The 15,530-nt window shown below is 33.5% G+C and overlaps 1 protein-coding gene across 1 annotated transcript; it reads right to left on the bottom strand.

The window, feature by feature from the left end:
• Positions 1–2,672: 2,672 nt before the first annotated feature.
• LOC111896041 (uncharacterized) lies at positions 2,673–8,035 on the bottom strand. Its single transcript, XM_023892063.3, has 11 exons — positions 7,847–8,035; positions 6,713–7,038; positions 6,495–6,572; positions 5,734–6,299; positions 4,913–5,530; positions 4,683–4,837; positions 4,432–4,613; positions 3,711–3,844; positions 3,249–3,598; positions 3,057–3,160; positions 2,673–2,978 (listed from the first exon to the last, which is right to left on the bottom strand). Exons 2-11 carry the CDS (start codon positions 7,017–7,019, stop codon positions 2,908–2,910), a joined length of 2,565 nt encoding a protein of 854 aa, XP_023747831.1. The 5' UTR covers positions 7,020–7,038; positions 7,847–8,035; the 3' UTR covers positions 2,673–2,907.
• Between the last annotated feature and the right edge of the window lie 7,495 nt (positions 8,036–15,530).

Below are 15,530 nucleotides of genomic sequence, written 5' to 3'. Positions count from 1 at the left end.
TTAAAATGGCCTGCTTTATATCTATATTATCATTGGTTTAATATAAATTAAATAATTATTCTCAACCTCTATTATTGTCCATTATTTTATTTAAGAAATCAACCATTACTAGTATCCCAATTCATCATATGTTGCTTTTGCATTCTAATCTTTATTTTATGGATTGGATTTTTTATAAATTGGGCTGTGATTGACTATATAAAAGTTGCCTGAGGACACCTAGATAAATAAATAAGCTAGACAATTTAGAATTTCCATTGATTCTAAATGAATATCCACTCCCCAAAATGAGAATTATAATTGTCTTTTAACGATAATAAGCATTAATAAGGGGAGATGCTAATAAAACACCCTATGGTAAAATAAGATGTCTTTTTAGCCAACGTCATTTATAAGTATTAACATTTTCAGAAAACAATGCAATTTTAACCAATAAAAATATTTCAAAAATTAATTAGGATGTCTATATGGTAAAATAAGATGTCTTTTTAGTCAACCCCATTATAAGGGTTAACCTCCTAGATCATTATAATTAGAGATTTAGGGGAAAAAAATATAGGGTTTTTTAAAATACAAACCTAACTAACTCTCATACGTTTTTTTTTCTTCAAAATTTAGGGAAAAAACTAAGGTTGTGTTTAGTTACGGAAAAATAGTTTTCATTTTTCGTTTTTTGCTTTCCCTTTTCGATTTTCGTGTTCCGTTTTCATTTTTCATTGAAAAATTTAGAAAACGCGTTTAGTTAAACTTATTCATTTTTCATTTTCAGTTTTAGAAAATTAGAAAACTTGTTTAGATGTGTATTTTTCTATCGGTTTTCATTTTTAAAAAACGGTACCAGTGGTAGGGTGTGGGTGGGGGTGGTGACGGTAGCGGGTCGGCGGCGGTGGTGATGACAGGCGATGGTGGTGGTGGCGACAATTGTGTCAGTTGTGGTGATGGTGGCGGCAGCGGTAGTGGTGGTGCTAGTGACGGGTTAGTGGTGGTGGTGGTGGTGATGGTAGGTCGGTGATTGTCGTGGTGGTGTTGGGTGGGTGGGGTGCGAGTGTGTGTTTGTGTATGTGGGTGTAGGTGTAGGTTTGTGTGTGTGTGGGTGTGTGTGTTTGTGAGGGTGGGGGTGGGGGTAAGTGTGGGTTTGTGTGTGTGGGTGTGTGTTTGTAGGGGTGTGGGTAGGTATGTGTGTGGGTGCGTTGGTGGGTATGTGTGTTTGTGTATGGGTGGGTATGTATGTGTGTGAGTGTGTTTGTGTGTGTGGGTGCGTTGGTGGGTATGTATGTGTGTGTTTGTGTGTGGGTGGGTATGTATGTGTGTGTGTTTATGGGTTGGTGTGTGTGTGTGTGTGTTTATGGGTTGGTGTGTGTGTGTGTGTGTGTGTTTAAGGGTTGGTGTGTGTGTGTGTGTGTGTGCGCGGGGGTGGGTGCGTATGGGGGGTGTTAAGGTGGGGGTAGGTAGAGGTGGATGGGGTGGAGTCGTTGTGTGTTTATATTTTAGAAAAAATTTGGAATTAGAAAAATATGCAAAACAATGATTATCATTTTTCCAAAAATTTCCAACTTCTTTGTAATTTTAGAAAAATAGACGAACTAAACGCGTTTTCAAAATTCTTATTTTTCTTGGAAAATTTTTCTGGAAAACGACCTATTTTTCCGCAACTAAACGCACCCTAAGGTTTTCTAAACATAACTATTATCTTCTTTGGTCCTATTTGCTAAATGTACCAATGAAACCGTAACCGAATTAACTCATATAGCATATCTGTTATGAGATAACCATTATTAAAAACGTTAGTGTGGTTATTTATTTCCATTAATCACAGTGCAATGGTTAGGTTTCGATTTTGTTGTAAAACACCATATACATAATTAAACTGAACCACTATATGTAATGAATATATAAAATATTTAAAAATATTATATATTTATATGTAATAGGTAATTACATTAATTAAATACGGAATTGAAATTGAAGAGAATATAAGATACGGACACAAACTCGCAACATATCGGGTCTTATTCTCAGATCTCTTGCACACAACAAAAAAGATACATATTTAACAAACAACAGCGAACTTTCATTTTTTTTGCTTTTTTATAGCAACATAATTTCTGATTTTCACCATTTATGGCAACGCATTTTCTATTTTTTCATGTTAAACTCGTTGAAAATTTAATAAATTAAGTTGGAATGCTTACCATAATCAATATCATTTCATTATAAAACTAGGTTATTATTTTAAAAAATGATCATCATCATACCCAATACATTAATTCTTTATTTATATAAAAAAAAAAAAAAAAAAAAAAAAAAAAAAAAAAGAAGCCAGTATGACATAACGAGTGATGTCTTCTTCAAGATAACCCATCGCCAGTTTCAACTTTTTGACATATAAACTGCTTTCCCACCCTAAGTCAAATGGCACAACGGTTGTGTGGACCCTTTTATCTCCAATCACAACTTGCAAAAACAGACGAATGACAACATATGGCTATTTTTCGTTTACTTTTTGTATTATCAACATGAACACATGAAAAGACGAGGCCATTAACATCTTTTAAAAAAATAAAAGAGTGAGAACAAGTTAATGTCCCACCTATTAAGTTTATCACAGTAGTACTGGTTCTACGAAAATCATATAAAAATTGGTCCAACAAACAATTTCCGAAACACAAATGTACAGGTATTTCTTTGGATTTCACACACCAATTGAGCGTTTTTTTTCTGTTTAGGTCACCACATACATTTTAAAAAATAAAAGAAAAAAAAAACTCAAATCATACAACTTTTTATAGACTCATCCTTAAACAAAAAAAGACACTACATTTCAATCACAGATACATATATATTGAGAGTAGCATGTAATGATCTTCATAGAGCGTATAACATCATATATGCATTATGGTCCGAGACTTAGAGGATTCCAGCACTTATGCTGGAAGTTGCATTTATCTTGAGTGAGTGCTCTGGGATATACGTTACACCTATATTTTTATTTTCCAAAATTAACAAACTTTCTCACTTTTAGATTAATTATAAGCAGGAATATTATATATACATACCTTTCTCCTTAACACTAATTTGTAAAGAATCTAGTGTAATAATCCCGTCTGTGAGTGGAAGTAGCTCAAGCTTAATAGTAGCTGTAGACTTCGAAGGAACACACCTTCAATCAAAATAAATAAATAAATAATAAACTAAAAATCACAAGGAGGAAAAAAACAAGTATTATTTATTATTAATATTATTATTACCCTAATGGAACTCGACTTTGTAACCACAGATGTGTGCATCCCAAATCACTTCTGGGAAGCACATCAGTGATGGAAATTGGTTGCTCATTGAAAGAGAAAGCTCCAGTGCCAGTTTGACGCCCAATTTCATCATTGCGTCTTTGATTTTCTATTAAAGCTGAACTGAGTCTCTTCAAGGCAATATTGTGTCTGTCAACGTTGACTTTTGTTGACTTTTCTTCTGGGCTTAATGGTGTTGCGGGTGCTGAAGTTAACGAGACAACAGATGGGAGAGAAGTAAATGAGGCTGGAGCAAGCACTGTTAGTGTCAGATCTTCAGATGTCAGGTTTGAAGCTTGCAGTGTCAAAACCTGTAAAACCATTTAACATAAATAAATCACTTTTCGTAGTATATAACAACAATTAGCCATTAATTAATATAATAATCATCAACTATGTTTTATGTTTTTTTTAGATTGAAACCTGAACAGGTAATTGAAGAACTCGTTCATCTGAACCAAGATTTGGCCTTGACATTTGAGATGCAACTGAGATCAACAGATCCCTTGACATACGTGGACGCCAACTTGTTGGTTGTTTGAAGAACAACCTAGATTCTGCATCCAAACTACGTGTCAGTTATTGATTTTTAATAACACCCAAAATTTCATAATTGGTCCCTATGTTTTGCAAAATATCGCACTTTGAGGACTTATATGAAAAACGTCACACCGCTGGTCCCTGTTGTTTCAAAATTTGCATGAATGGTCCTTCTGGTGTTAACTTTAACTTTTGAGTAGTTAGTTTTTTTTTTTCTAAATGGCCAAAATGCCCTTGGACCAAATCTAATAATTGTGTATACCTCAAGGATCAATTATGAAAATTTGATATTTTATATATATATATATATATATATATATATATATATATATATATATAATTTTCATAATTGATCCGTGATGTATACACAATTATTAGATTTGGTCCAAGGGCATTTTGGCCATTTAGAAAAAAAAAAACTAACTACTCAAAAGTTAAAGTTAACACCAGAAGGACCATTCATGCAATTTTTGAAACAATAGGCGTGACGTTTTTCATATAGGTCCTCAAAGTGCGATATTTTGCAAAACATAGGGACCAATTATGAAATTTTTTCTTTTAATAATATAAAAACACAAGAAATAGTGGCATAAAGCATGAATACCAGTATAATTGCAGCGGCATGATACTAAAACTGCATACTTATCACCACGTTCTACATGACCACTTGATGTTGCATGTCCAAAATGTGATTGTGTTGACCGAAGATTCCTATCACTTTGACTTTTACTGTTCCTCCATAATGAAGTTGCAGGTTTTAGAATGAAGGAATGTTCTTCTCCTCTCCTGTTATGAAAAACAAGTATTTTAGAATGCAAAACTAACTTTGATATCTTTTAAAACTATGTTAATGACCTGAGGGCTAAATCTGGCAAGCTGTGATCATTTCCTGCTTCAATACATGCAATTGGTAAAGATAAAGGAGGTCCACCTTTGGAAGCCTCTTCGTGTATAATTGTTATTGTATCCAAATATATCACAATATCTGGCACATGTGCAGGACAAACATTCTAAAAAGAAAAAAAATGAAGACATTAGTATTACAAAAAATGGGGCCCAATAGAACTAGGGAAGAAAGGTTGAACCTTTATCTGAACACAAAGAAGGTCTTCTGTATTACAATCAGCAGAAAAAGAAGAGATTTCAACAGGTTGTATAATTTCCACTTTTCTCCTCCACCTTCTCCCTGGAATATAAATCCCTTCTAATCCACAACGAACAGAAAACCTTTCAGGCTCCAGGGGTACACCCCGGAAAGATAAAAGTCCTTCACCTTCACCTTTCTCATCCTTTGACTTTCTACTTGAGAACTGATCCTGGTCTTCTAAGTCAATGCTTGACATAGAGCTAGAGGGTGAGACAGGAACAGCACTAGGAGGAATTGCTGACATGGAATAGCTTCTGAAGTGTCCAAATGAGAAAATAGGGGATGCTGATGTGGCGGAAGGGTTGACTTTTGTTGATGAGGTACGAATACTTGAAGAGTTCATTTGAGGGGGAGTTAATGAAGGAGATGGAGAGGGGATGGAATTTTCTAAAGGGAGTAACCATTTTAATAAATCTCCACATGGATCTTGACTTGAGGGAATTATGGATTCTGTAGTTGAGTGATTTAGAGTGCTCTCTTGATATTTTTCAAATTGAATGATTTCTAAAACTGGATCTTTTAAACAGTCTACACCAATGTTTACCTGTAAAAGCACCTGCATCCTTCCAAACAAGAAAATGGAATGCAAATCAGTAATGATTGGCTGATTGCATCCTTTGTTTGGATGAATGGAATGGAATAGCAAAAGGAAAGGAATGGAATGAAACATTCCATTCCTTCTCCGATTCCATCATACCAAACACAAAACCATGAGATAATTATAATAAAAAAGTCATGCACCTCATTTCAGAAACATACCACTATATCTCCATTAGCCAACGAGCTACATTTAAATCCATTTCTTGCAACTCCACCAGAAGTACTTCCATCAAGACTTCCTCTATCAACTGAAGTATTCAAAAGGGCCTTCTTTTCAGAACCCTTGTTGGAATCCACATCATATGTAGTAAACTTCCCTCCAATCATTTCTGTTGATTCTCTAAACGTTTCCTGTGTTTTTCTTTTTGACCAAAGTGGCTCATCTGACTCAGCAGTTCGAGCAAAAAAATGGGAATTCCTAAACCTCTGTAGAATCATTTCGGTTTGTCTTCTGTGATCTTGCATTCTGAGAAGAGATTCACCAGTGGAAAGATCCTTTTTTGGGTCAGTCTTTTCATCCAAAATGTCATTAGCATTTTGAGGTGTACCATGTGCATCAGGACTTGTAGCTGCAGAAACAGGGGACCCATTGACCTCACCATTTTGCTTTTTGGCATTTGGGCCTATGCCATTTTTACTCATTACTTCAGCAACCTTGAAGGGTGTAATGATTTCTGTGTCTTGTTTATACGCAGATAAGCATGCTAGTATATGAACCTGTTCTCCTGTAAATAAGAAAAAAATGTAGTATTTTATATGGATAAGAAAGTTAGAGCAGTTATTTTCAGGGGAATGTAATTCTCATTGATCGAAATGACAAATTACAGGGAAAAAAATTCCCTTTACAGATAAAAAGATTGAACTATATGGCTCTATGACTAAAACTAAATCAAAGAAGAGATTTAATAAAGAATGGGTACCTGGGAAAACAAAGGGGCGATCAAAAGCTTTAAAAGATAGCATATCTGGTTCTTCATTCCAACTATCAGGAAGTTCCTCTGCAAAAGTGATGAGTACCGATTAATCAATTATAAATCAGTATATGGTGCATTTAAAAGATGCATACATGTGCATGCATATAAGAAAAACTATGTCATCATGTAAAATAAAATGTAGTAAGAGAATGGTGAGGAAGTACTGCGTGGAATGGTGATCCATCCTTCTTTTTCACAAACATCTATGTGTTTATCCACAACAGGTGCTCCATTCTTTGTATTTAATCCCCCAAATGCACCATTTTCACTTTCACTTCCTTCACTTCTTCCATCAAACTTATCAGACAAAGATACAAATGGGAATGGATCTTCAGCCACAAGATCCTCTAATGTTGTAGTTGGCTTTTTATTGCTTGTTTCTACTTGAGCTTGTGGTGGTAGAGGCTGTGGTGGTAGAGGTTGTGACACTTGAGCTGCAGTCTGTTGGGACCGCAGCCCCAAAAAATTCATTGCCTCACCAAGAATTTATCTGAAATGTAAATGGTAAATTGTCTTCAGTATAGCTCTCTAAACATATAGATGGAATGTTAACTTAAATCAATAAAATATACTGATCATTTACAGCTAGGATTGTCTTATCAAATATCAGCAAGCTAAAACAACCAAGTTATTATTTCAGCTTTCATGGAGGTTCATTAGGCAGTACATCAAGCACAGATCTAGGGTTTGAAACTGGAATTGTGTTATTTGGTTCAAATTTCAAATCCAAATGCAAGCAATGGAATTGTCGTGAACACATTCATATTATATGTTAGATCATACAAAGAGATTTCCTAGGAACCTTTCATGATTAGTAACTAAATTGAGATCACATAATTCAAACATTCCACATATTTTTCTTCAGCAACAGTTTAATGAAATTTTGGGTAGTATTATCAGCATAGATCAGATCCATTTGTTCCAAATTTCAACCGAATTCTTAATCACACCTTAATTATATCCATATCATACAAAGAGATCTACTAAGAACCGTGCATTATTGGTACCAACTTAATATAACAAAATTCATAATGTGAATTCTAATTCAGTTTATCGTCCTCAAAAATGACGAGCTATTTGAGTAATTATACTTCAAAACAGCTTTACCAGTCACCATAACTTGGATTCGATCTCATGATCCAACACATATTAGCAACATTTACTGAAGTAGAGTATACGCTAGGGTTTTGGCAATATGTAAATTCAAAAATATATAGCTGTACACGATTGCGAATATTGTATACATCAATACGTATGAGACAGATGTGTAATGATGTAAAGAGATGCAGGAAACCGACCTAATCGGAGATCACGACGGAGAAGACACCGGTCGCCGATCGACTTGAATGTGAATTTGTATGGAATTTGGCAGGAAAGTTGTTTGATTTTTGTACGGCTAAGCCCTAACTTGTGCAACTTCTGGATCTGAATTTCGTGGGGGTTCTTTAATACGCTGACAGCCCGGTTAGAAAAATGGGATCTCCGTCCAAGTTTTCTTTGTTAGTAATTTGCTTGCTATTAATAAATTATTCGATACATATCTTGTGCATAACATGTTGTACCTTTCGCATTAAGTATTGTACATATCGCAGCGAATGTAATACCATTTTCGTGGAAAGTAATACGGTTAATATTTCTTGTAATAAACATATACTGTATATTCGATGTTTCATGTTTGACGATCTATGTTTTAAATTTTTAATCAAATAAAGGATTAAGTTACTTAAAGCATAATCCGATTTTTAGTAAAATGTCTCTTATTTTGTTAAAATATAATATTTAAAAGTTTTATATTTGTTGCACGTAAGTTAATTTATGTTTTACGTAATATCAAGGTAATTTGGGTAATTGTAACTTGTTTATATGATTATTACTAATAATGTGGCATTGCCATGACCTCAAAATTGAAACAATAGTTTTACTCATATTTTGGGTGTGTGTCTACGCTATAACATTCTAACATCATTGTCAATGTAATCTGAATTTAGTATGAGTGACATTTTTATAATTGTCGTAAAAGGAGCCCAACCCACCCATTCAACCCATGCTTATGTCTCATACTTTCTTTCTCACAAGATGTGAAATATATTTAACCCATGCTTATGTCTCGTACTTATCTCTTAAATATATTTAACCCACTGTCATATCACTAGTTTTAATAATTAAAAACATACAAAATAATTTATTATGTTTTTAATATTGTAATTCAAATACGTTCTCATAAAATGCATGTTAATACCAGAAAAATTTATGAACACTTATATAAAAAAAAAAAAAAAAAAAAAAACAACTATTTTAAATTAATAATTTTAAACATCAAAAAACCTTTTCTGTGATTCATGAAATTTCAAAAAACAAAACAAAAAACTATTTTGCAACTATTCGATGCATACTAAGGTGATGTTTGTTTTTTAGAAAAAAAAAAAAAAAAAAAAAAAAACCTCTTCAGACCTTTTATTGTTGCATGACGCAGCACTTTTTATCACGCAGTTTGTTTTTCAAAAGTCTTCGGATTAAAAAACTTTTGTGTGTGTTCTTCCTGGCGCAGCACTTGTTTTGCCTCTTCCAACCTTTTTTTTCTTGCTAAAATATTGATTATATATTGCTGAAATCTTATTTCATATTTTTTTTGTTTTCTTTTTTGTTTATTCTTGTTGAAATTTTTTTTTATATTGAATAATAATAATTTGTTGATAAAATATCATTATTTTATGCTAAAATATCTTTAGTTTTTTTGTTAAATATCATTATTTTTTGCTGAAATATCATAAATTTTTGCTGTCATACATTATTAAATTTTTGGTATTAAAAAACTATTTTTGGATTATAAAATCAGTTTATTTTAATTTTTTAATATCTGCAGCAAGCAGATGTTAAAAAAAACAAACACGCTTCTTATTACAGTTTGCAGCCATTTGGTTCACCTCTTCTACTGTAGATGGTTGCAGAGGTGGTTCGCAGACTTTATGGATTTTTGTTTAAAAAAAACAAACAGCACCTAACATTTGGGCTCATAACTTTATTTTCACAAAAAGACTATTAAAGATAATGGCCTAGAAAAAACAAAAGATCCAAGACTTTGGATGAAAGCTATCTTAATTTTTTTGTCATTTTCAATCGGAAATTCAAAAGAGATTTGGAGAACTCTTTCATAAGGTCGGAGCAATCAACGATGGGGAAAATTCATGAAGGTAAAGCTTGTGACATACGTCTTATCTCATTTTCAAGTCGTCGATGCATGAGGAGTAAAGTTTGAAGTGGGTTCAACAACCCGCACAAGAGCTCTCACATCCCTAAACTGTTGGAACCCACCATTAAAGGGGCCATGACTCGGCGGTACCGCCCTAAACCGTCGGCGAACCCAACATCAACTCCGTCCTCCCTAAGACGTTTTGTTACGTCACGAGTCATATCCCGTACTAATATTATTAGCTCATACACACGACCCAAGACCATCACGGTTTTGATCATGTACTTATATAATTACATCATGCCTAGGGGTGTAATGCATTTGGTAGCCATTAGATATAGTTAGTAATGGTTATGGTTGATCGTTTTGATCCGTTAATATTTGTTAACCATAATGTTCAAATTTTATTTAAAAAGCGAAAGTACATTGGTATAAAAAATGAAAAAAAGTACATTGCTATAAAAAAATATGAAAATAATAAAGCATGTTGTTATAAATAAAAAGGTTGAGAGTAAGAATGTGGACTTCATAAAAATAAAGTAGGATGTTGTAATTCACGCTTAAAGCATTGCTCTATTTATGACCACCAAAGAAGTGTTGACCAAACTAATCATCATTGTCGATGGGTGTCTAATTGACCATCAATGTATAAACTTTATGACATGTATTTTTAGTAATTCTCACTTCTAAAACATAAATCTTCGAACAACATTGAGTAAATATTGACTAAACTTTTTACAATTGATTTATTATGCCCTGTCGTGCTTGTTGTTAAGAACTAAATGTTTTGACTATTCTGAAAACATGAATAGAATCTTTCTCAATATATTGTCCGAGAGTTTGAAGGAATATTAACAGCTCTAATCAAATTAACCATCATTAATGATGAGGTCTAATTGCACTAGAATTGGCAAGGTCCGTTAACATACTTGATGGGCTTTGGATCTAGGTTTTTCTCAAGTTAAACATGCAAACAATCTTCCAAAGCATAAACCCTAATCTAACATGTCTATAATTCGAAATTAACATAATAATGGGGTTAGGAATATTACCTTGATTGCTATGTAGCACTAACAATCACAAACCTTCTTGATCTTGACTTCTGAAAGCCTAGTGCCTCAAGTGTTGCACCTCTAATGGAGTCACAAACACTACTAGCAATAAGGATAAACAAGAGAAAGATGAGAAGGCACCAAAAGACGTCCAAGGTAATCTCAAAAGGTTAGCCATGATTTTGGTGGCCTAAAGGGTTCCTTTTATAATTAGGCTTCTAGGGTTATCAACTTGGAAACCCTAATCCAGTTGCTTAGTCCTTAAGCAGCCCAAAGATCCTTCCAAAAGGCCTCTTGGACGATTTCTATATGGACTCTCATATAGAATTCGTCCACTGCTTCCTTATGGATCCTAAGCCCAACTTTGTAACTATATTATAATTACAGTATCAGTCCCCTTTATTTAATTAATCTATTTTGACCACAAAATTAATTCTAAATTAATTCTTGATCAATATCAATTAAACCATATGATTTCTCTTTTAATATATTATTCACATAATATATTAATAAATCATAATTAATCCTCTTTCTCCATAATTCATCCTATCAATTGCTAAGGTGAAGGCAACCCAAAAGGACCATGCTCATAATCGGGTCAAGTACATACCAAAATAGTTATGGTCTTAGACACCTAATCCAACAGTCTTCCACTTGGATAAGTCTAATAACTATTTTGCAAGTACGAATTCAAAATCTGATTAGCAATCGTAGCTTTCAAAAGCCGCTGTCAACTCTAATCTTATCAGTAACGCATCCTTTAGATAAGGGATCATATATTCCTTGATTCTAGATATCGTATAGACATGAGACATGGATTTTAATCACTCTCTCTGTCTATGTGTTGTTTTCTGATTTCCGATTTAAGACGACTGACTAATTAAACAATCAAATCAGTCCTGGCTTGGCCAAGCGCTTTGGGGTGTCATCACTAAGTCATCGAGGGGCCCACAAATATTGCCTTTATCCCTCTTAAGGTAAAAGGAACGGATAAACTTCGACTCAAATGCTCGCTTGTACTTACTCATCAAATCACACACAACAATATGTTTTATAACACCAAGTTACTGGTGCGTTTACATATGTCAATGTGCAACCGAATTGCAAACTACAACTCACACGTTTTGATTTCAAGAATATAAGATATTATCGTCTCACTAATCACTCGTGATAAAATCCATGAAGTGGTTTAAGTGAGCGTGGGTTTAATCCAATACTCAAATCTTATTCAGGAGCACTCACGAACACTGCAGCAGACTTTTGCTATGTCTAAAATGCTTTAGACAATCTACAGTCAGATTCATGACAGTCTTGACTCAATACCTACTTCTAAAATATGATCGACTGTGGATGGTTTGAATAATCTTATTATTCGAGAAGTTAAAACATGCGAAGTGAAACACAAGAATAATCAAATCCAATATGACCTCAACACTTTGAGTATAAATAAAACACCTTTTATTTAATCACCATATCGATTACATATTATTCATTGTATAATGTTTCAGATAATCATCTTAATACTTGAATTGAAAAGCAATAGTTTTCCTATGCTCCAAGCATGCACACTATGTTTACCTATGGTCCTTACTTTGTGAAATAGATCAAATGAACACATTTCCAATGATGCCAATTTCACAATTCCCAATCCTTATCACAAGTGTAAGAATATAAAATTCTTGCCACTATTAGAATGTGTTAGATTCTAACATTTTACGCAATGATCCTTTTGTAATGTCATAACACCAAAGTCACAAAGACTTAGCCAATGATATTACAAATAAGTCTCACATTCAAAGTACATTCCTTTGAACATCCTTCCTGCATAAAAGTTTCTAATCTACATAGATTCTTAATATCCAACTCCCATTATGGAAACATTTCCATATTTTCCATATTAAAACACATTCTAAATAGAATCCTATCCATTCATAATAATGTCGATATGGTCCATCCATTATTATACTTCCAACTTCCCACAAGTGGCCAATCCTTAGCGAACCTTAGATTGTACTTGACAGTTGTTTAACTTGCTTTAGTCATATCCGATTCTTTTCCCTTTTCCTCTTAACGCTCTATACATTTGGAATAGACAGAACGGTTGAATGTTACAGCATATGCAAACGATCCTATACCCGAAGCGTATGGGATACGACACATAATGTCTTACATAAAGACATGATATTTTACCAGTCTTTCACTATAATATTTCCATATATAGAATTTCCTTATGTTGAATCTTTTCAACATAACATTCATATATGTCCTTTGAATAAATTTGATTAAAATTTCTCGATCTAAGCTTTTAGATTTGAAATGAAGTATAAGTTCCTCTCCCTTAATTATAGCAAAAACAACTTTTCAACCTCTACAACTTTGCAAATTGAAACTTTTGTTTTCTATAATTAATATTGTTAACCTGCAACACATAATAATCATGCTCCCACTAACATGATGATTATATCCTTATCAGGATAACACTTATGCTCCCACTAACTTTAACATGTACTCAGAAAATAGTTGGACTTCTAGAAATCAATTCTTATCGACTTTCTTACCAAAGTTCATATTTCTGATACGTGATGCTTCGATAAGCTTTTATCTAGGCTCATACACCTTTTAGAAAGTTCATATGTGTGTCTAACATTTTAGAACTTACAACAATAAGTCTTAAATGTCAAACTAATTGCTAAATCTCACAATTCGAACTATGAAGAAGGATGTCGTAATCATAATCAAATTTGAGAATGCAATTATCACAATCGCTATCTCCTTAAAATCTTCCTAGTGAAAGCATTTCCTCACAATCATATTCATGAACTGGAGAGAAACCTTACCACTTAGATTTTATGGTGTATGTGTTCCTATCCATGTGAATTTGTCATAACGATTATCACAAGACAATGTTTGTGACAACTCCAAACTCATATGGACTGAACTTGTTCAATCTTTATTTCTTGCCATCTAGCAGCACAAGGGCCTACCATGTCTTCCAAGTTGTTTAGCAACTCACCTATTCCAGTCAATGCACTTTCATTAATCAAGGTGCTTTGCCTTGTGCAATCAAATGAGAACTCATAGGACTCACATGCATATTCAATTTTAAATGGAATGGAACATAAACAAGAATGTGTCAACATGATAGGTTACAAACCTCAAGCCGTGTGCTAGTGTGAAACAATAGGTTTTATTCTTGATTAGTTATTGAAACTTTTCAAGATCATTTAGACTCCCATTGACCTCTTTAAATATAAGATTCTCTTGTCAAGAAACATTCCTTGACAAACAAATATTCAAGAGTTAGTGCGGATTCTTATCAAGACAAACACTTCACACAATTGGTCATAGTTGGTCTTTATCTTATCCAAGACATCACAATTTACCAACTTCAAATGTGCAGGAATAAGAAGACATTTTCTACTCTACATTTGATGAGTGTGTTATAAACCTTCTTAAGTTGTTGTCACTCAAGTCACAATCTTAGAGTATGACTCTAAGACTCGTTTTTGGAACGAAGTATGATTCACCTTTTGATTTAACTATTTCAACAATTTTCGATTCCTCTTCTTAACCATACTAATGCACTAAGGTGTCCTTAGATGATCAATCGTGATAAGGTTTCATAATCATTAAGACGATCATAAAACATGATACAAAAGTACTCTCCCTTCTTTTCAGATCAAAGAAACTTTTATCTTTATGCCCAATTGATTCTTTTTATTCGTTCTGCTATTCATTGAAACTTTTCCAATGATTCAGAATTATACTTAATCTTGTAAGCATAACCACGTTTACTAAACTTTTAGTAAATTATGACGAATAGTATTAACGTTCTTTGTGGTGGACCTGACCAGTGCACAACAATGTGTACTAGATCCTTTAGTCCTTCACTTGACTCACATACTTATGTGAACAAGGAATTAGTCTTAATTTTTCCAAAGATGAAAGTTCTCTTTCATCATACAATGCAAGTTACATGCTTCAAAGTTTCTGTCCAATTGAGACTTGGGTGATGAGAATCATTCCTTATTTGGTAAATTTTAGACACTGCCACAAACGAAAGAATCAAAACCATTCACAATATTGCTAACAATAGGAATATACAAACATCAATTTTTCACACATGACATTGCAAGGATATATATATATATATATATATATATATATATATATATATAAGACAAAATCAAATTTTATTTTATTTATAAAAAGCGGATATATTTGTCTTTACAACGCAATTCAAATGAAAACTATGATATTACATATTCCTAAGCAATCTATCATAACTCTCTAAGTAGAAACTCAAAAATCTGATCATCGAACCATGCGATCAAAATCCATTTCTTCGCGATCTGACTCAGCTCACTCTTTCTTTAAGCTTCCTTTCTTTTCTTCGATCCTACAAAACATCAAAATGCAATCTTATCACATCATGTATTAAGAATCTACAAATAGGAACTTAATAGAGTTAGATAATGGATTTTACGCGAAGCAGAGTCATACATCTTGACTCTCCCGTCTTTGCGATCTTTCAGGTAAATGTGGCAGCTCCGCATCCAATGCCTCTTCTCTTGGCAATAGAAACAAATGGACTTTTTGGAACAACACATGGGACAATCTCATATTCAGCCTTTCTCTTTACCATCCGGTCAAACGGTTTGACCATGGCTGATCCCTTTCCATTGGGAAGAGAAGACTTCTCCGAACTTCTAATGTTGCTATTTCCAATGTCCATGGAGG

The sequence above is a fragment of the Lactuca sativa genome, chromosome 8, assembly GCF_002870075.4.
Source record: "Lactuca sativa cultivar Salinas chromosome 8, Lsat_Salinas_v11, whole genome shotgun sequence".
Taxonomy (NCBI): domain Eukaryota; kingdom Viridiplantae; phylum Streptophyta; class Magnoliopsida; order Asterales; family Asteraceae; genus Lactuca; species Lactuca sativa.
Note: the sequence above shows the minus strand (reverse complement) of the source record. Positions and strands in the feature narration are given on the sequence as shown.